The 22,651-nt window shown below is 40.5% G+C and overlaps 1 protein-coding gene across 3 annotated transcripts; it reads left to right on the top strand.

The window, feature by feature from the left end:
• Positions 1 to 14,853: 14,853 nt before the first annotated feature.
• Positions 14,854 to 22,637, top strand: LOC133969585 (actin-binding protein WASF3-like). 3 transcript variants are annotated; one of them, XM_062406163.1, is made up of 9 exons: positions 14,854 to 15,015; positions 15,907 to 16,068; positions 18,346 to 18,480; positions 18,579 to 18,732; positions 18,816 to 18,933; positions 19,380 to 19,564; positions 20,346 to 20,567; positions 20,662 to 20,954; positions 21,077 to 22,637. In XM_062406163.1, the coding sequence occupies exons 2-9, from the start codon at positions 15,936 to 15,938 to the stop codon at positions 21,232 to 21,234; spliced, it is 1,398 nt and encodes a 465-aa protein (XP_062262147.1). In that variant the 5' UTR covers positions 14,854 to 15,015; positions 15,907 to 15,935; the 3' UTR covers positions 21,235 to 22,637. The 3 variants fall into 3 exon arrangements, with proteins under 3 accessions (XP_062262147.1, XP_062262148.1, XP_062262146.1); XM_062406164.1 differs by having other exon boundaries at positions 15,904 to 16,068; positions 19,386 to 19,564; XM_062406162.1 differs by having other exon boundaries at positions 15,904 to 16,068.
• The last annotated feature ends 14 nt before the right edge of the window (positions 22,638 to 22,651 follow it).

Raw genomic sequence — 22,651 nt, 5'->3', positions numbered from 1 at the left:
AGAAGAAGAAGAAGAAGAAGAAGAAGAAGAAGAAGAAGAAGAAGAAGAACAAGAACAAGAAGAACAAGAAGAAGAAGAAGAAGAAGAAGAAGAAGAAGACAGATTAGTGGCAGCAAAACGAACTGACACAACTTAACAAGTAATTAATTAACTTCTACAACTAAACAAAATGCAAAATGTCTTTGTTTAAAAAAATAATATATAGGTATTTGCTTATCGTGTAACAACTTTCACTAAGTGCATGTTGAAAGGAAATGCTAATGGGAAACAAAAGCGATAAACCAGTCCGATAACACTTTTTGTGGATATGTTTAGGGTTTGTATTTCTTGAAGTTTTCAGCCGCTTCTGAGCTATTTTAGAGGGGAAAAAAATAAATCCTTTATTTAATTTGATATCAAATCTAATAATATAAATATGTAGTTTAAACCTTGTGGTCATAACAGGCCTCATGTTCTGCACTTGGGTCTCATCTCTTTGTTATGGACACAGACTTTACTGCATCTATAGTAATGTGCACAACCAGCAGCGAATTGCAGACTTTAAACCTGTGAAATAAAAGTTGGCACCTCAGCCCTCTTCCCTTCCCATCTCACCCTCCTCCTCGCTAATTTTCATATTATCCCCGAGCCTGTGTGCGCTCCCCCTCACTTTACATGCTGTCACGCGCTCCCTGGATCATGTAGCTCGTGTTAATTAAACCCTCTTTCAGATCATTTTCTTGCTCAAGTGGCCTCAGTGCAGCACCCATTAGGCAGAAAGCTCTGTTATCTGAATTTCCAAATGTAGCTCAACATTTATTAAAGTGAAATTCATCCAGTAATTGCCCGCCTCGGTATGCCCCATGTCTCCCTCTTACCTTCAGGGCCACCTGCTCAGAGACACCTCCAACTATTTACTAGCATGACGCAGGGTAATTAGACCTCTGTGACCCCGTCCACTAAGAGCCCCATAATTGCGTTAATAAAAAATTTACAGCAGCAGCATGAGGATCATTATGTAAAAATATCCGGTAATGAAGCATTAGCCTTGATTTTTATTTGGATTAAAAACAGCTATAGGTATTTAGAGGTTACAGTGTCTGCTAAAACAATATCAGATGAGAAACTATTTTTTCCTCTCTTCATTAAATCCCTGTTTAACTATATGACTCATAGCCAGACAGCTTAGGTAAGAGGTAAGAGGTAAGACATCAGATAACTGATAACAGAGTCTTCAACTTAAGATTCTCACATTTCTCTGCTTTGGTTGCTGCTGTACTAAAATATTTTTGAACAGACCCTGAACACAACACCAAACCCATTGAACACAGGCCTCTGGGAGATCATGTAATACATCATGTTGTAACTGTGCCACACTAACATTTATTATAGCTGCAGGTAATGTGAAATGAATTATGTTGTTTCTATCAAACCCCAAATAAGGACATTTTAAATTAATCAATATTGGCTATGTATCATTCCTTCCATTGTGTCCATCGTCACAATGAACATCGGTAATGAAAGTAAATCTATAGAAACAAAAATAAACTTCTCTTTGTGTTAGCACTGGGTCATCAAGTTTAGATTTGTCCAGCTTGCAGGAGGAAAACAACAGCGTTACACAATAACTGTTCAGAAGTCGACACCACGCGTGCGACCTCATCCTGCCGACAACATAATGTATGAACGCAGCAGGAGGAGGAAGGAGAAAGAGATTCAACTAACGACAAAGTCTGTGAGAAACCGTGTGAACTGTCAGGCAACGTGGAAACCAGCTTTATTCAACATATTCTAGAGGAACATCGAGGATGTCAGCCACTATCCATCCTCAAACTTTACTTAATTTGAAGTATTCAGGACTCAAGAAATTGTGGTAATCTTTTCTTTCTTGTTGTATTAACAGAATAGTGCAATACAAAGCCAGTAGGTACTTTGATTTGACATATTTTGAATGATATAACACTGGGTTGGATTAAGCAGAGTGAGCTACTTGATATGATAAATTCAGCTGTCTGATTTAATGTGTCTAGTTATTTCATATATTATATTTTTTTAGCAGTGCCATTAAGACAATATGTCTTTGGTTATTTTGTAGAGCTGAAATTATTTACTATAAATCAACTGAGAAATAATAAGCAACAGTTATTTCTAACAATCCATTAATTAAGTTTGTGATATTTAAAAGTCAAACTCTTCATGTAGTCACATATTTTTTATTCAATCAATCAAATTTGATTTGTGTAGCCCTTATTTACGAATCACAATTTGTCTTAAAGGGCTTAACAGGCTGCGAAAGCCTCTGTCTTTTAAAAGGAATAAGGAAATATTACCAAAAGAAACCTATCAGAGAGCCAAATGTGAGGGGCCCCTCTTCCTCTCTAACATTGATTAGATGAAACAATTTGTAACATTAAAAACTGTGTCGATGTTCGAAGTATTTATAAGAAAATGTATGATAGAGATGAAGGGAACAGCAATGACAAATCAAACAGAGAAGTTATTGCCAGTAATAGAATATGTGAGTAGATATATTGTATAGCAAGCAGTCTTGTAATTTAATTTTAGATGGTGTGATAAAAAGTTTTAAGTATAATTGTTATAATCTTGTGGAAATACAGGCATAATCAAATGAGTGAGACGTCACTTTGCTTCCTAGAAACAGAATAAAACAGGTTCCCATTGGTTTCATTAGATTAAATTGGATATGAAAGACTCAGTGAGAAATTATCAAATTCAATCCAAACAGTGACAGATACTGTAGCTTCCAACAAGAAGTGCTTACAGATAATCATCTATATAGTGACATCCTATGGCCAAACAGTGTAACTGCAGGTACTGGTTTGATTTCCCTTAAAATCTGTGGTCATCATCTTTGAGTAACAAAAAGTGGTTCAGCAGTCAAACATACAGCGTTTCCCAAAATGAGCTGTGATCAACTTTCTCATAACAAGTTTACAAGTTAATTCTTTAACACACTTGTAAGAATCTCCTTCAATTTCCGCTGCATGAAGCATAGTCTCAACAAGACCAAGCTGCACGGCCTCCAAGTTAAATCCTGTTGTGTGCATCTTCAGCTTCTCTGTCACTAACTTTAAAAGTTGCTTCTACTTCAACCGCATGATAACAACACATACGTCTACCAAATACCTATAGCTGTTCCCTAACTGCAGATAAATACCAAGTCTAATGATTGATTAGCATATGAAGGTATTTGAACATAATGGGCCACACGCTTCATTTAACATCAGTCCTGCAGATCACTACAGGCTCCCTGTGGTTTTCTCACCAACTGTCTGTGTTGTTTCTCTGACCTGCCGCTGTGATTTAAGGGACAATCATGTCGTTGCCCCCCCCCCCCCCCCTTCACTTGCACTTTCCACTCTCACACTCACCAAACACGGTCCCAGCAGACAGAAGGAGAGTTCACCAATATCAGTTTTAAAGACTTTACACCGGCGTCCTGTCAATTCTAATACCAATCATGAAGTTGTTTCTCGAAATAAAAAATAAAGCAGTAAATGATCGTGCACCAGCCCATGTCTTTTAGACATTCCATATTAAATTACATTAATATTTCTTGGGGGTTTAACTTTTGTGTTCATGTTAATCTATCTAAAGGTCTGAGATTAGTTAGAGGGGATTTTTCCAGGGCAGCTGTGGCTCAGGAGGCAAAGAGGGTCGTCCACTGACCACAAGGTTGGTGGTTCTATCCCTAGCTCATGGAAAGGATTCAAAAAACTAAATTGCTCATAGGTATAAATGGTTTGTATTAGAAAAAGCACTGTGTGGATGCGATTTATTAGACTGTAGTGATTATATGGCTATTATATTTTATTTAATTGCATATAGCATTACATTCTTGTTTCAAATGTTTTAATACCAGTCATTTTTTATATCTACGATATGTTTTATTATTTCACCTTTATAATTGGTGCATTAGACCCACATTGATAAATTGTTGCTATGTGTGCCGCTGTGTGCTCAGTTTATCAGTCGCCTGCAAAGCTCTTTGAATTGCACAAACAAATCATTTGAATTTGATCAAATCTATCCAAAGGGCATAAAGGTTCTGATCATCATCATGAGCACAAAAACAACCATTCAGATGAATCCAGGATTCTTATAAAGTGTCAGAAAGTAGATGTCAGCTACTATTTGCAACAAGCTACACGGTAAAGCTGTGATTTTTAGATTTTTATGGTGAATGGATCCTGTGTTTACCGCGGCCACTTTGTTGTAAACAAAATGTCGGCAGCTGTAGTTCCAGACAAGATTAATGAGAGATCAATAACAATTAGTTTGTCATTGTGTCTGTTGTTAATGTATCTCTCTTTATGTGCATCTTTGTTCAGGAACAACACCGCTCCCATGTTCAGTCTCTTTGGTTAAAGGCCTGAATGGAGAACTGAGCCGAGGCCTCACTCATTACCAGGCCGGTCCTGTTGGTATTTACAGCATCATGGTGGGTTGACCTCACAGTATTCATGGATTCACACCTCACACCCATTCACTGATAGAAAATAAACACGGCTGCTCCGGCCCCGAGAAAAAGGAGCCATGTCTCCAATGTGGGATGCTGCACAAGGAAGCAGGATCCAGAACACTAATGAGGCAATGAGGAACATCGCCCTTTCCTGCCTTCAATGCTCCTCCGGGCTTCTTTTTATTTGTGATCGGTCAACCGCGCACAATCATCCACCTGCTACCTCCAAATGATGGATGTTGTTTTTGTTCTGCTTCTTACTAAAAGAATTTAAATGTGTTTTCGAACATGTGCACTTTGTGCCCCACAACACAGGCAGCACTGCCAGGCCACTGGGGGCTGGATTGTTGGGTTTGGCAGGCCGCAGAAACTCAGCCGTGTAAATAGTTAAGTGTGAATCTTTCTAACCAACAGCTACTTTATCTTCCAAGATAAGGGTTAACACACAATCTGATGATGTGGATCTGTTGCAGAGCACGGAATCAATACCTCCGCAAAGGGGATCATGTTTTCACCCGTCCGTCTTTTGTTTGTTTGTTTGTGAGCAAGATTTCAAAAAATAACTCTTATAATAACTTTTAGGACGTTTTTCAAAATTGTCTCTGTTTTTCCAGGGAATGACTCAAGGATCTCAATGAGAGAAATCCGGCACATTAAGGGAACATATATCTGAATGTGTGATATTTGATGCAGCTTGAATGAATGTAAGGGGACTTTTGGGCATTGGCGGTGGTGTGCGCTCTCCTGAGTGCCAATGTAGTTGCATCATTTAAGGTGTTTAAGTGTTACATTTAAAAAACACATACAGAGTTGTGCTTTGATTTCCCATGCAAACACAGACACCACCAATTCAGAGACAATTGACAATAAACATCATTCAATCCAGAAACCATCCACCAACAAAAACGTTACAGGAGAAATCACCACCGAGAGCCTGGCACATGAAAAAACACACTCACTGTCTGTCATGTGAACTATTTCCTTCTCATTTTAAACTTTTAATACTTTAAAAGAAATTCAACTGCTTAAACCTGACCAACTTTTGTTTTGTTGTGTTATTGTTTAATGCATGTTTGTCAGTGCATGTCTGTACCTAGTTGTGTTTTCTTTTCACTGCCTTATACCAAATAGCCTTCAGGATTAATAAAGTTGTATTATATTATTGTTTTGTAAAACTATTCATTTATCGTTGTAGTGAGGAAAGTCTGACCCGAGTCTCAAACCAAACTCCGTCCTCCTGCTTCAACCTGCTCCAACAATGAGGAGACACCTGTGCTACGAGCAGGTGACGCTTTATTTAAAGCAGCTGTTTAAGACTCTCCACTCCGCGGCCCGACGCCGAGGTTAAAACCACAGAAGAAAACAAAGATTAGACTCTCATTGTGCCGATCAGCTTTAAACATATGAATCTTTTGCTGTTCGTTTGACTGTGAAATCTGTGGAATCACTGTTTCTAAAGACCAATGAGTGAGGCTAATCAGTGAACCCGCCTCATGGGAAGTTTACCAGTATTTGCAGATCAACCAATGTGGAAGAAAATTGCAACCTGGTGTTTTACAGTTGGCTTGAAGTTAGGAAATGAGATTGTCTTTCTGTATTTTGAAAGATTAGAGCTGAGCCAACAACAAGAGTCTCTTCATACAAGCTTCTAACAGAGGCCTTTTTCTTTGAAGGCAGAGAGAAACAATTCGGTCAGAGCCCCAGCCTCAGCAAAGGCCGACAAAGAGCCATTTCTGAAAGGACGAGGAGTTCTCAGCAATAATAGAAAAGCAAATGTTGAGAAATGAGAGCTTAGAAGACGAGAAATTTTGATAGAATGTGTGAGGATAGTGTTAAATGCAACTCTCGGGGGAGAGCATGAAAACAAAGGCCGGTGGAGAGGGGTATCGGCCGAGGTCAAATTGTGTCAACCTGAGTTACGTCCAGATGAGCGCACCGAGGTTGACCTGTGTTCCAAGTGTAAAGCTGCACCGGCCTGTTTAAAACGCTGGCTTTCAGTCTGATTCCTTGATGTCATTATATCTCCAGTGGGCCATGTGCCTTCAGTTGACAGCCTCACAGTCTCCCCAAGTTATTTTTTCACAGCCAGACCCGTCGGTGAAAGCGTCACATAATCGGCCGCGTTTGAGAAATGGCACATTAGTGATGTGGCAACAAATTGGGCTTTTCATAAATTCAGAACAATGACAGGAATTCTAGTATTCAGAGGATAACTTTCAAAAGCCTGTTTCGGAGGAGTGTGACCGCGTCCTCCCCGTGTAGGCACGGCCTGAAAATGCTCAGCTTATTTCTGCAATTTGTTCTCATCCAAAATGGAACATTGCATTAAGATGCTTTATATCACTGAGCTGAACTCCCTGGAGGTTCTTTTGTTACGAGCATGTGAATCCTGATAGTCGGTACCTTACTTAAAAAATCAGCGGAGAACTTGAGTAAAGGGAGAAAAAAAAAAGTTTGACAGATGGATGTATTTTAAATTCATGTTAATACACACATCATGCTATTGTTAAATGCACTGGCTGATCCCAGTGTGTGGGAGAACTATGATTTCCATTCGCCAAAAATGTTATCAAATGGCAGATGTCTAGAATAATGTAAGAACTGTTTTACATACGGAGCCTCATGTCTGTGATAACTAAATATATGTAATCTCATTATCCCATAGATGATATATAGAAATGCTAAACACACTCAGGTGCAGTTTACTTATACTTCGGCCCACAGAGGAGACGAGCGGGGCTTAACCAGAATGTTTCACAAACATGCAGAACTTACAGATCTTATGAGAAATGGTGATAAAAGATATTGGCACATTGAAAAAACATAGTCTACTTACTCTTGGGAAAAAATGTGGACTTGTCAGTGACCTGTTGCTCTGCTGAGTCTAAATTTGTATGTACAATACATTCTTTTACACATTATGTGTTGTTGCAGGAGAGGGGTTTTCCCAATGGGAATGCATGTTGGATGTAAACGTATAAATGGTTTGTTAATAAATGGAGCATTGGGTTTATACAACAACTGACAGGTGTTGCACCCTTAAGCAGACAGGACTCTGTCGTCAGTTTGGCAACTTTATTCTCCCTGGTGCTGTATTGTCTTTTCCACCCAGCAGCTAGACTCAACAGACTACACTGTTTACATCACTGCCATAAAGCAGACTGATGCAGTACTATCATTAATACCATTCCCCCCTGTAAATATGGGTCAACCAATGGGGAAATAATGCATGAAAATTAAATTTAAGTACATCTTCTGCTCGACAGTCTGACTTATTATTTTCTTAGCATAAGACATTAAGTCAAATTTTTGGAATACAATGACGGAATATTTCCATAAGTTCACAGGAGCTTGAATTAATGACGCCATGTGACTTTAAATGGGACATATCCCAAACAATGTATTAAAAATATGCATGCAAATCATGTGTATACAAACTTTAATTGAGTAAAACAAAAAGTTACAATAAGAAGAAGAAGTGATTGCAGGGACCACCGCCAACTAGAAACGATGCTCTAATAGTTTACTTAGATATCCACCTTGTGGTTGGGAAGAAGTACTACAACTTTTACTGGTCTGATGTCAGTGCATGTTAATCATAACTTCATCACTTTAATAATCTGAAATATCGGTTGAACATTGCCAACAACATGGGAAACATTGATAACAGAAGTTACACAACAGAGGAGCAGAAGTAGATCTGTCATCCAAAACGAAGGTAGGTCCTTTAATTTGACTCATAACGGTTATTTCAGATTTAGATTTTTTTTGGTGGTGTTCTTATTGACACCTTTTAGAATAAGTGTGCAAAAACACACAAGTCAATGTTGTGATTAGTTTTGTATTCGTCCTCTAGGTGCTGCTCATAGGTGGAACGCATTCAATTTGAAAGGTCTCTTCATTAAAGGTCGTTCCTCACAGCTCAGGAAACCTTATTCCCTGTGACTGCTCTTGATCCCTGACGTTGACCCATTGCTCAGGCGGTGTGAACAGAGCGAAGGTTTACCTGTGTCGAGGTCATCGCCATTGTGCATCCGATGACTGCCCTGCTCGTTTTCTCCTCTTTATATCTCTATTTGAATTGAAGTGCTTGAAGCTCTTTGGGGGCCTCGCGTGCCCCCTGAGATCGGCACTGATGATGGACGTTTCTCTTTTTTTTCAGGCTGCACTTCGTGGCCTTGTCTGCTTTGCAGAGATATTGTCTTTTCTTCCTGCCACCCCACACACACGATGAGATTCCTCGGCGCACACAGTCACACAGGCTTTTAGACACTCATTAGCCCCAACTAATACAATAAGTGTCACCTTCCATTACATGGTGTAGGGCTGGATATCAGGATTGGAAAGCCACCAAATCTCCACACAAGGGGCGCTACCCCCTCACGCACTGTATTGTCTTCCAGCCACAATGTGGAATTGTTTTCTCTTTGCTTTCTCACAAGTGTCTAAATAAAAATATATACTTTATATATATATACTTGCACATGCTGCATGTCTCTTACTTGTGAGCATCCCACATTACAGGCTATCTGTGAAGGTGCACTCATTCCTTCATTGTGTGGACCTTGGTGTTAACTCTGGTTTGTTTCAGAGCAGGCAGCTGTTTACAGATCCACCACACCCCACCCCATTCAAGCCTGTTGTCTCGCATACAAACAGCACATGCAGAGTTGTGAAAAATCTTAATTAAGACTCCTAATTCTCCATGCTGTCGCCTGACCGAGGCTGTGCGCTCACGTGAAGCACTGATGAGGGTAGATGGAGTTGGACGGGGACGCTTGTTTTGTTTGCTTTGAAGATGGCAGGGAGAGAGGAAAAGACTGTAATGTAAAAAAAAAAAAAAAAAAAAAAAAAAAAAAGCAGCTTTAAATCAGTCACACAGTGAAACACAGATCTTTGACTGTTAAAACCAAAGAATACGTTTGGTTGGCTCCTACAAACTCTACATCCACAAGTCTTTTTCAATGCGGCTCAAAAGTTTGTCTTTGTTCACATATAATAAAATGTGGAATTTGATTATAATTCCTGGTCTGGAATTTCTCCATAAAAATAACTTTTAGAGCCCTCCGCTTTTCCGAGAGGAGTCCAGTTTTTTTCACAAATGAACTGTAGACATGCAAATGTCATTCTCTGCATTCCCCGTAGTTCCTCGGCAATGCTGTGCATCAACGCGGGGATGAAAAACATGAAGTGACAAGTGTTTGCCACATGCGAAGGTGATTTTCGAACGTGGCCCTTTGGTTGTGAGGCTGCTCCCTCTGAGCGGTGGCAAAGGGCATGTGGTCCTCAGTGTGCAGCAGATGCCCCGGAGGAGACTTGCGACAGATGAGTTGAAAATGAGCGTGACGTGTGTTAAACAGGCGAAGCCCCACAACACTGACATATGACAAGATGATGGGCGTAGGCAATTATTATTGTCTCCACTTAAGCAAGCAGTAAATATTCAGTGCAGAGCGATTTGAAAGCAAAAGCCATGATGCAAATCAGCCTGAACAGATTTTTATCGCCGGCTGCATGAGGTGTCTGCAGAGATCCAACACGACACAGACAATGAGGTCTATATATTAAGCATGCAAATTTTTATTTTTTATTTTGGATTGATATTTAATATTTCAAGATAATAATCAATCAAATATATTTATATTTTTACATATTGCAAGTTTCAACTTTAAGTGTCAGAGACTGTTGTTTTCTTTCCTCTGCCTCTTGTTGTTGTCTCCATACCCTAGCAGACCTTCAACCTCAGTCCTTCCTGGCTGACAAAGGTGCCAATGATGGTGAGTCAGGCATGGGGAGGAACATGCCAAGGAGGTACCCCCCCCCCCCCCACCCCCCCAACCACTACCAAAACCCCAGCACCCCCCTACCTCTACCCACCCTCCAGAACCATTTGGACCACAGGGAATGGGTTAATCACATTAGAGGCCCAGAAGAGAGATGGGAAGTAGACAGTACCGTGACAGCCGGGGTAGCACTGGCACGACTAATCCCGTTAGGCCAAGGAAAAAGGGGGACGCCATCGCGCCTACGAGGCTGAGAAAGAAAAAAACATTTTCCCAGGAATGAGTTCACCTGTATGGTAACACAGAGAAGTTGGTCTGTTGATGCCTATTAGAAGAAACAATCGCACTTGGCACATACAAATGTTTTTTTCATGCTGGGCACCACTTTATTGTCAGCGGGTGAAAACAAATCTGCAGCAGACAGTGGCATCGCATGAGATCCTCTTTCATGCCACGCTGAAGCAGCCCCCAGCAGCCCAGTGCTATCAGTCTCCCAAACAGTGAGAAGATGGGGAGGGGTGGCGCAGGATGGATAGGGCTTACTTCATCTGCCTTTGTAAGTGCACCCGAGTTCAACCTTAATGTAAACCTTTGCAGGCAGGATATGAATAGGATGCTCTCTATAAAAATATATCCTGCTGGGTAATCCGGCAGATGGCCACAGCAGCAGATACCATGACCAGGGCCGGCCACTGCAGGGGTAACAGGGAACGTCCGATCAGCAGCCACTCCTCAGCCTGGGAGATGTGGAATCAAGATTCTTAACTCCCCTTGGCAACGCTGGGAAACAGAGCCGTCAGTTTAGATCCATCAAGTCCCCACTTAATCTCACCCACCATTTTTTTCTCCCCACCCATTTTCTCTTTTTTTTTGTATCTTCCCCTTTTGTTGTGGGGATTAAGCCAAGTGGTAAAACAGTGATTTAATGATCTTTCCATGGCTATGTGCACCACTTAAACCATGAGACAAACAAGCTGAGGCATTCTAAGAGTCACCCCCTCTCAAGGCGGCTGCTCAGGAACTGTGAGGCTTTTGATACAGCGTTAAGCTCCGGCTGATCATTTTTCCCACTGTCGTGTGACGGGTCGCACTTTGCTATGGGAAAATCTAAGGTTTTGTGTTTTGTAAAGGCCCATTGTAAACAAGTGCCGGAGAAAACAGATAGATTTAAAACGATAAGGTAAGGTGAGTTTAAATAATTTGTTAACTGGGAAAACAATTTGAAAATAAATACAAACTACATCAAATTTAGACAAATAGGTGATTATTCTTTAAATCCCTTAATCCATACAATCAACACAACAAACCCCAAAGAAGATATGTCATAAAAGACAGTAATTGCATCATGAGTTGAGAAAATCCCAATCTTAGGCTGAGGAAAACCTTATGATATGGTTGAAAGCTGCGAAACACAGATTCTATTGTTTTGTCATATCCCCAAATACTGAAGTAAAATGTATTTTAAATAGAACTTTGTTTGCATAATAAGAATAAGAATATTCTGACCCATTAATAGAAGTTTAGATTTACATAGAGGGCCTGGTAGTTGTAAAGATAAAAAATTGAAATGACATGATTTAGTTTCTTTGAAAATAATGTTTAGATTGATACACTCATACACATACATACAAATTAGTGCTACAAAAGTATTTGTACATTACTCAGGTCAATGGTTGTTTATGAAATACAAACAACCAGTTGAGTCGGACTCAACAGGTGTCACCAGCTCTTCAACATCCTCTTCCTCGCTCTCACCACAGAGCATTGTCCGATCTATTTGGAAAAGGAATATATTTATTTAATCATGGGTTTTGTGCAAAGATCAGAGATCACTGTTCTTAAAGAAAAATAACTAGACAATGAAATACACACAATAAACACCAGGACAGAGCAGCATTTTGTGCGTGTTCATAGTTATGTAAATCACTTTGGTCTGTCGTTCTAGATGGTTAACAACAGTGTTGGCAGATTTTTTTGGCAATGTGAAATTCATCTAAATATTTTAACCCACTGCGCCTCATCCAGTTGCATTACCAACAATAACCCACAGGTGGCACCAAGTGACACCTTTGAGCATTAGAGGGTCACACTGTACCTGTAGACTGGCCATGTTTACATAACACAATCTAACAGGTTGTAGATGAACTAACAAGTTAAACACCACAGCAGAATATTCTATTTTTCCTTAATTTCAGATTCCAGAAAATTACCAGGCACGATCAGCCGATGAAGGATATTTGAAAACGTGCATGAATTTTTTGTCAATTTTTTGCTATTAACTTTCATCACATTACATCATCAGGGCGTAAAATGACACTCAGTGTAGAGGGCAAACCTCCATCAAGCAACAATGTTCACCCCTGAAACTCCAACATGGTTTTCTGGACTCAAACACCGATCCATAGTGGCAAGTTTTGGGTGAACTATGCCTTTAATGGGTTCTTCATGATTTTTGATTAGTCTAGTGTGTGTGTCACTCCCTCTCACTGGGTTATAACTGGCAAGGCATTGGCAGTGATCCATATCGAGTAGGACTAGAAAGCCATAATGTGGGGACAAATATCCGAGGAGAGGCCGTGTGGGTGTGTAATGGATGATGGAGGTGTCAGTGTGAGCGGTAAGTGGCTAAGCTGCTGGTCGGCTGCATTGTGTCAATGATGGCGATAATGGCGGGGGGGTAAGTGCTGTATTGGGGTTAATACTTCTGAGCTGGCCAAGAGATTATGGCACCGTCTAAAACGTGAAGACCCCTTAGTGAAATATAACAACAGTAAACTGACGCCATCAGTAAATGAACCCAAAGATGGTCACTAAAGAGCTTTTAAATTACACGTTAAAGCACCTGAGGAAAAAACTAAAACAATGATTTAAAAAATGAGGTGGAAATAAACAGTTTCTTCAGCATGAAATTTCATAGATTTAATTACTTCATAATCTGACAGGCCAGTTTTTATGTTATTATGGATGTTTTGATTTCATTGAAATATTGTCTTGTATTGTGATGTGGCTGGTTATCTGTAATATGAGAGTATCTCTTTACCATTGTTTCCTGATGGATAGGATGTATAGAACTTTGTGCGCCGCTGTTATACTAGGCTCTTTAAGTCTTATTGTAGTATGTGATCATGTATCTTGCGTGTAATCAATTTTGCACCAAAACCCATTCTTCCACACTTTTTCCTCTTGTTCGCCATTGTCCTTTTTTGGTCAAACAAAGCTTTTGTGCCACGTTATAATTATCATGTGCTGCTATTATACACTTTCCTTTTGTTTATCACCCTGCACCTGCCTCCACATGCCAGGCCCCACTGTACTTGCAGAAAAAGTGTGGCATTATGGGAAATGAGCTAGTATACTTACACGTATGGCAAAAGACACCAATTAGCTTAATTAATGCTAAGCTAACAGCCTCTGTCTCCTCTTACTCTCAGCAAGAGAGCATCTCCCTAAAAATATATCCCTAAAAAAGTATTCCTTAATCCGCTGTTTAAATTTTTTCTTCCAAATTTATAACTTTGTTTCTTAAACTTTTGAGATTTTAAATATGTTCTCCTCCTCTTCTTCGTCTCATTGCCTTAATAATTCAATTAGAACTTGATTTCTTGCTTCAAATTCATAAATTGTACTCATGAAAAATGAGACATTAACTTGCCCTTTCAACCCATCATAACTGAGTTTCATGGTGTGCGACTTATAAAGATTTAAGCCTCCATATCTGGGTTACACCCCCACCACTCTACCCACCCACAATCCAGATGATGCCATCTGTGAGAATAGTGTGTGTGTGTGTGTGTGTGTGTGTGTGTGTGTGTGTGTGTGTGTGTGTGTGTGTGTGTGTGTACGGTGTGTGTGTGTGTGTGTGTGTGTGTATAGCTTTCAAATCAAATGCAGAGTGTCTTCTCTTACCATTAATCCAGGTCATATATGAAATGTTAATGGACCGGCAGGGACTGACATGCTGCCGTCAAAAATAAGAAACAACTCACTAGAGTTAAAGGTTGAGTAAGTAAATAAATAAGTAAAATAAAATGTTTTGAGGGATGGTTATGAGAGTGTATGGAAGAAATTGAAAGGCTGCATGTTTACATTTTTTATTTAATTCTTCTAAATTAATCATCATGAAATTAATCACAAATATGTAAACGGTCTCAATCACGAAGAATGCTTAAAAGTCAACATATATATACATATATTTTTTATTTTTTTTCTTAAATATTTTTTTCTTTAAATTTATTATTTTGGTTTTGGACTAAGACCTGACGTTGGGATGTGCGATGCAGGTGTTATATCTATTTTTTGTCAAAACAGGCCCCAATCATCATGCTAATCCATAATCAACCTGCTTATCAGTTGCATCCTTAGTTGATTATTTGCTACTGTTATTTAGAAAGACCTATTCCATAGAAGACGGCAACTGACCTGTAGACAATGGCATCAGGACTAAGACATCCTGAAATAAAACAACTGGATGTCAAACGGCTGACACGGCGCCTGTGATTGGACGACAGGAGTAAATCTGCTGACCAAATCCCCTCATGGCTCAAGCTGTGATTTGGACCAGAGAGATTTGTTTTCATAGTGAATTGCTCCCTGCAGAGATGACCACTGTCCCCGTCCCACACACGCCTGCAGCAGGTCAGCACCAAGTTTGTTTGGATTGGATGAGACAGCTTTCACTCCACTGTCACCGCTCCTTCTCACCGTGCTGACGTGAAGAGACAGTGACACACTCCGGGCCAAGCAACATGAGAAACCATCCACAACCCCATGGTAAGGTCTTTTAATGCCATATTGTTTGTTATTGTGGCTCATGAGTGCTGAGGATGTTCCCTGCTGTTAGAGAACTGGGACACTGATCTGAAAACAAACAGATTTGTTTTCTTTGTACTTGTAAATAAGGAGCTTGTTCACTCAAATACGGTTTATTTACTTATACGCATGTCACCTTTATAAGTGCCATAATTTTTTTATCCAATTGTAATGTTGTGTCAACATAGTTTTACAACTATTACCAAGAAAAACAGTCTCAGTTGCTGATTTGTTGTATTAATACTCTGATATTAAATGTTAAATAAAAAAGAAATTTAAAAATCTCACTTTAAACATATACAGTGAAAGCACCATGTGTCACTGTGAAGAGGCTGCAAAGAGTATGAGACTTAAACCCCATGAGTTTGTTTCAGACCAGCAGCAAAAAAATAACCTGAGTAAACAAAAGTTCTGCTATAAATCTAATAAGGAACAAAGTACTTGATGCTGTAGGCCACGTGAAAACTGTCTGGAGTGGTAAGAACAGTCAACTTACATAGAAACCACAGAAGTGAGCATTCAGAATTTGTGAATTCAGACGATGGCTTATACAGGATGTGTATATGTTAAAAATGCTGGAATGTGAATTCCATTGTTTCATAAACCCTTCTCTCACTGTTCATGTCCCTCGTGTGATCTAACATGCAGATATTCCTCATTGACTCATTTGCCTCAATGTACACTATCTGAAAACGATGGTAGCAATAAACAGTAGTTGTAATAACACAACAGGTGATGATAAATTATGATATTTTGAATGGAAAATCTATAACAATACATTTACAGTTCCATGCAAGAACCAAGGATGTGTTAGTGTATCCATTGAGCTGTCAGCACTGTGTCTCCCAGCAGGTGCTGCGGTCGAGATGTGAGACGGGGTCATGCCTCTGGTCAAGCGAAACATCAAGCCCCGACACCTGTGCCACGGTGCCGTGCCCGAGGGAATTGGCAGTGAGCTGGAATGTGTAACCAACAACACCCTGTCTGCCATCATCCGCCAACTCAGCAGTCTGAGTAAGATCACGGTTACTCTTATTCAGCACATAGTGTGCATGTCGTTATGCCTCTTTAAAGGTTCAGTGTGTAGAATTTAGTGACCTCTAGTGGCGAAGTTGCATGTCGCAGCTGAATAGAAGAACCTGCTCCCGGTGTAAATATAAAGTATTTAAATATGTAGGGCCCATTCTAGAGTAAAGAAAACAAACATTCGTAAAAGTTAAATAAAACACACGTGAAAACATCACTAGGATTATTTTATATTCACTTTCCACTAATAGATCCCTTTCACCTAAATCTTACACACTGGACTTCTGACCAAAGATCATTACTGGTGACCGAATATCCCAGCAACTCTTACTGCCACCACTGATATATGTAGGTATACACAATGTTATCCAATTCATTAGCAGCGGCATCTCGATTGATAGCTCGGCTACTGATTTGACCATGACATACTGCCGTGCATCTAACGCTGCATTAGAAGAGCTCAAATTTTCCTAATCCTCGAAAGGTGATTATCAGAAAACAATAACAATACAAACCTTATACATCCTTTCATCATTTTATTGGTGGACCCTTAACAAGCCGTGGAGAACCTTCAAAACAGAGCAATTATCATTAAACTGTCAATGTGGAGGCCACATTGCTGTGTGTGTGTGTGTGTGTAGTTGTGTGTGTGGGTGTGTGGCTTTAGTGAAGTTACAGGAGCTTAGAGCTTTTGTATTGCAGGCTTTTGTATTGCAGGCAGATAAGACTGAGAGTGAGTGGGCGGAGACACAAACCAGAGACACAGTGCAGTCTAATGACGGTGTCCCACATTAAGTGGATCCGAGCTGTTCGACGTGTGCCTGTCCTGCTGTTTTTCGCGCGACCCAGACACTTAATTAAAGTGTATGATCCTTAAGAGAAACATAATGGAACCTGTAATGAGAGATTAAGTTTAATAACAAAATGCTAGGTAGAATTACTCAGACAACATGTTAGTTGCTGCTAGAAACAATTGATTGTATCCATATTTATTTCAGCTCACGTGTCTGGGCGGTTACAGCTATGATTTTATTTACTAGAATGGTAAAGAAACCACATACAAATTCAATGAATCCTGGCTTTCATTTGAATCTACATAAAATTGCATACAATCCTAAATAACAGTTCCCTTAATCCAACAGATTTTTTTTATTAAGATCCAGGAACCATTCCCTGAGAAAATGGTAAAAGGTTGAAAATGCCTGTGTTGCCTGCATCTGCGCCCTGATGAGGGTTGCAAAATTCCGGGACTATTCAAAGCTGGAAACTTTCCATGGGAATTAACGGGAATTAACAGGAATTAATGGGAATTAATGGGAATAAACTGGAAATTGTGTGGGTAATTTATACTAACTGTATTTACCTTGTCATATACAGACATAAATATAAACATTTTGTTTTGTCATAGGCTGATTTGAGCCCTGAGGAAACTTTGGGCACTTGACTACATGCTTCTGGATCTTTGTGTCATTCTTAACATAGTTCTTTGCACAGTATTTGCAAATGTACACAGCCTTTCCTTCTACATTGTACACAAAAAAGCTTGTAAAAAAACACTTAAGCAATGCCAGAGATATAAATAGTTGGCCAATTGGAATCGTCTGTAAAAATATTTTACATTTGATGGATAAATGAATAGAAATAGGCTAGATGAACAGATGAACAATCCTCAATCAGCATGCTTATATATTTCCCCCGGTAATATCATCGAAACTTACCTGACTAGTCCTGCAAACTACAGCAGGCCTCAATAGCCCTGCTGTAGTGTGCAGGATGCTGGCAATTATCTGTGCATGTGATGGAGAAATGCACAGTGGAGGGCTGAAATTCAACGTGCAGCGTATGTTGCATTCCATACATCTTTAAATTACACTTTTGAATGATGTTTTTAATGCTCAGCGTTTAATTTGTGTAATTTTTTTTTTTTTTTTTAATTCATGAGCTGAATATTCCCATGGAAAGTTTCCGGAATGTTTCCGGACATTTTCCGCCCCTTTGCGACCCTTTGCGACCCTACCCCTGATCTAGATCTATTCTAAAATTGAATGGGTTCCTCCCTAAATCTTTCCACCAAGTTCTGTGATAATCTGTCCTGCATTCAAACAAACAGATGGAAATATAATCTCCTTGGTAGAGGTAACAATGAGAAGCGACATGAAGGAACAGATATCGTGTTTTCCTTGTCTCTTTCTTTCTTTAACCCTACGCACATTAATAAACGGCTAATTTTCTTCCTTCCCCTCCTCATCTTTGCTCCGGCTGCAGGTAAACATGCAGAAAATGTCTTCGGGGAACTTTTCAATGAAGCCAACACCTTCTACGTGCGTGCAAACTCCCTGCAGGACCGCATTGACCGCCTGGCCGTCAAAGTTACCCAGCTGGACTCCAGTGTGGAGGAGGGTCAGTTCACTGGAAATCGTCCTTCTCTTTAGTTTAATATCTTACACTCTCTCAATCTTTCATTTTCTCAAGACTTGTGTTTAACTGCTTTTTCACAGTCTCTCTCCAGGACATAAACATGAGGAAGGCGTTCAAAAACTCAGCGGCCCAGGATCAGCAGGTTTTGTCCAAGGGCAGCACGCCGAGCTCCGTGGGCGACATGTACAACAGCAGCGACAGGCCTCCTCCGCTCAGCACCCTCACCGCCTACAGGTACTGCATGAGGTGTCAGCAGTGACCACAGGTTACGTTTCCAGTCAGTTTCATCTGTTAAATGATTTATTTTTTCAATACAGAGAGGATTCCACTGACGCCATGAAGTTCTACTCAGACCCACTGTACTTTTTTGACCTGTGGAAGGAGAAAATGCTGCAGGACACTGAGCACAAGAGGAAAGAAAGGAGGAGGCAACGGGTGAGGGAGACTCTACCCTCTTCTAGAGTTCTATGTATGAGGTCATGTTTTTGTCGGACATTTAGCAGGATGATGCAACCGTTATTGGACATATTTCCCAGAAACTTGGTGGAAGGATGCGGTATGGGTCAGGGGAGACACCATTAAATTTTGGTCAAGATCCAGGATTTCCCTTTCTTTACAATTCCAGGATAGGGCGTTTATCAACATTTCCGTTTAGTTCTCAAAGAAAAGTTCATGGATCTTGCCAGGAAAAAAAAAACACGTTTAGGGGAGTGTTATTTCTGAGTGTATGCAAATTGGTGCAGATCAAAATAAAAGTATAGATCTGGTGAATTCACAGGGGGGCTGTTGGGCCTTGGTGGAGGTATGAGCTCCACTGAGTGCCACCCCCCCCCCTCTCTAATGGTTTTTCATTCTCATTCTCCTCTGTCCCTTCTTCCCAGGAGCAGAAGCGATGTGTGGAATGCAGCACCCTTCAGCGTGAGGTGAAGAAGGTGAGAAAGGCTCGGAACCGCAGGCAGGAGTGGAACAGGATGGCGTTCGATAAAGAGCTTCGTCCGGACCACCGCCATCCGCAGACCCTACGGCGAGGGCCGTCATCTGAGGGCTCCCTCTCCCCAGACGGCAGGTTAGTTCATGCAAAACACCAGTGGGTTTGAAATGGAAAATATATAAAGAAAAGGTGAAAAGAATGTTTTCTGTTTCCTATCTTTATTCAAGAGTTTGGTCTTTCAGTATGAGAGCAGGAATTATTGATTTCACATTCAATTTTATTTTTCATCACTAACCTGACCTGGCATTCTACTGGCTGGGGAATTATGACAGACATGTTGCACAAATAAATCCCAGCACAGGAGAAAGAGACCAAGAACATAGGAGAAAACCGAGAACAGACGTTTCACGTTAGTGCAGAAGCAGCATGTGGAAAAGAGCTGCAGCTGCCCAAGCAAAAACATATCTGAGTGCAAGCTCACAATTTGAGCACAAGCAGAGCTAATCTAAGCACAAGATGGGGCTATTTGAATGCGAGCACAGGGTTTTGAAATGTGAAAGACCACGCACATTAGTAAAGGCAAGAAAGAACCCTTGGATAATAATAAGAAATATAAAAAGGGATCGTCTCTATGTCTGAGTTTATGTTTTCTGCCAATTTTAAACAAGCAACATTTACCTTGAAGATTGACCTTTAAAACTATTGTTTTACTGCAAAGTCTAAGGGTGGAGCCTCTATTCATGATGTGGTGCCCTTAATGAATAGAGGCTCCACCCTTAGACTTTGCAGTAAAACAATAGTTGACACAAAAAAAAACAATATCTGTGCTTCAGTTTTGATTTTCGTAAAACCAGATCGACCATCTGGGTATGTGAAGGCATCAGCATGAGCTCTCCGTCTCTCATTGTTTGTCCAGGCATGACCTCCCCGGCTACCCCGTCCCTCCGCTGCCTGCCCATGCCGCTTGTAACTTTGCCAAGTCTCACGATTACGTCCCTGGGAATGCACAGCCCTCACCACCTGTGGAGCATGAATACCACAGCATTGATGTCAACTACAAGAGAGTAACCTATGCCACCCCGGAGCTGCGCCCTGCAGACCGAACCAACGGCTCAATACGTCCACCCGCAGATTACAAGTACATTTGTTTGGTTTCATTTGCATAATCAGAGGTAGAATTTAATATAACATTGCTCTTCCATTATAATCCTCTTTCTTTCCCTGTGGACCAGCTGTGCCCCTCCACCTCCTGCCTCGGGTGGCCCACCCATCCCATCGGCATCAACAGCCTTTGGTTTTCCTCTGGGTGCACTGCCGCCACATAATGGAGTTCCGCACTTAGGCCCAGGCTTCCCGCTCCCGCCCGCGCCTGCTTCGGGGCCTCGCATGCCGCCCCCCCCAGGTCCACCGCCTCTCCCTCCCCCGGCTGCACCCTCACACCTCCCGGGACACAGCAAAGGCTGCAGAGCTCAGGCTAAACCGGTGAGGGATGCCAGAAGTGACCTGCTGTCCGCCATTCGCATGGGTGAGTTGATTTTGGCATCTCAGTGGTCAGACTCCTAATATTTTCTGCTGGTTCATAATAGTCAATAAAAGCTTACAAGATGTATTCTTACTTCAACAAACTGGATCTGTGCCATTTCCCAGGTATCCAGCTGAAGAAAGTCCAGGAGCAGCAGGAGCAGCAGAACAAGCGGGAGCCTGTTGGGAACGACGTGGCCACCATCTTGTCCCGACGCATCGCTGTGGAGTACAGCGACTCAGAAGACGACTCCGAGCTGGACGAAAACGAGTGGTCGGACTGACACATGGGGACCTCCTGTAAATGAATCGAGAGCGTGAATCCATTTCTTTGGCTATGTCCACTGGGCTCGTGCATGGCCACTGCTGCGAGAGGAAAATTATGATGATTGTGAACAGTTTGCAGAAAACAGATTATTTGTATTATAAATAAATGTTTTGTATTCTACCACCGGCGAAACGTCCTTAATTATAAGTTGTGCTTTTCCTACAATGACAAGTGTCGTCTGTGAAAATGCCTGTTGTTTTTCATGAATCGTTTCTGTGAAATCACACATTCCTTATAATGTGGTGGACCACCTGCACCCACCCTTCATTCAGTAATCACTACCTCAACTCGTGACATTTCCCTGCCCCACAATATGCGAACTACAAATTGTTCTTCTGCCATTAAATCATTTGTAGTGATGTGACTTTGTAAGAGTTGACATGCCTTTATTTTTTTTTCAGTATTGTTCAGAAAATCTGTTCAAATATAAGTTATTATAGTCTTGTTATATTATTATCTTCACTTTAAACTATCTTAGTCTACGAAAAGCTTTTTCTAGTAGTCATGATTAGATTAAAGCCTGCACGATGAGTTTGTTTTTCATTTTATGCAGACATACGGTAGATGTAGTAAACACACTATAATCTTTCTGTTATGTATCTCTCAAGTAAGTCCTAATTATTTATCACGATTGAAGCTAATCATACTCAATGAGATGCTACTCAATGACAGAGAAGACTGTGCATACAATATTTTGTTAATATAAACTTACAAGTATAAAAGTTATTGGCCCAAATGTATCACATGTTGTTACAAAGGTTGGCAGATAGTAGGCCTAACATAATGTTGTAAAAAAGCTACAGAAGGCAAAAGGTTTAAAATAAGTGCAGACAAAGCAGCCAAAGAGGTTCAAGACAGAGACTAAGTTTGAAGAATCATTTATTGTTATTTAAACAAGAACTACTGTACAGATAAACATGATACTTGGTGAAAGGGTGTGATGTGGGTCAGGAAAGAACCAATTGAATTTCCTTATGCATGTATCTATGATTTTTTCCCCACTTACTGTAATATTACAACATTTTTTAATATTTTTTAAAATTGTAATAATCCATGGACCTATTTGAAGAAAATCTGCATATTTAGAAGACTCGTATTTAGGAGTGTGTGAAGCTTGAAGTTAAGAGGAGAGTTGAGCCTTGGTTGACGTACATGCTGCACTGAGTCTCATTTTAAATGGATATCAAATCGATCAGTTACAAAGGGAAGGCAAACTACAACAAGCACAACACAGCAACCACAACCATCTTCCAGTCATGTGACTTGAAAGGCTTTAACAGATGGATGGAAAGACTTCTATTTTCAAATGTGATTTTTTTTTCCCCACAGTTTTCTTTTGAGAATTAGCTTGAATGAAAGACAATAAATCATTA

The sequence above is a fragment of the Platichthys flesus genome, chromosome 15 (assembly GCF_949316205.1).
Source record: "Platichthys flesus chromosome 15, fPlaFle2.1, whole genome shotgun sequence".
NCBI classification, from domain to species: Eukaryota; Metazoa; Chordata; class Actinopteri; order Pleuronectiformes; family Pleuronectidae; genus Platichthys; species Platichthys flesus.
Note: the sequence above shows the minus strand (reverse complement) of the source record. Positions and strands in the feature narration are given on the sequence as shown.

What these genes read in the sequence shown, in the direction of transcription:
- LOC133969585 (XM_062406163.1), top strand. Translation starts at nt 15,936, where the DNA reads ATGCCTCTGGTCAAGCGAAACATCAAGCCCCGACACCTGTGCCACGGT. An exon ending in AGCACCCTCACCGCCTACAG is followed by an intron (nt 18,733 to 18,815) that starts GTACTGCATGAG and finishes TTTTCAATACAG; the next exon opens with AGAGGATTCCACTGACGCCA. An exon ending in GCTGTCCGCCATTCGCATGG is followed by an intron (nt 20,955 to 21,076) that starts GTGAGTTGATTT and finishes GCCATTTCCCAG; the next exon opens with GTATCCAGCTGAAGAAAGTC.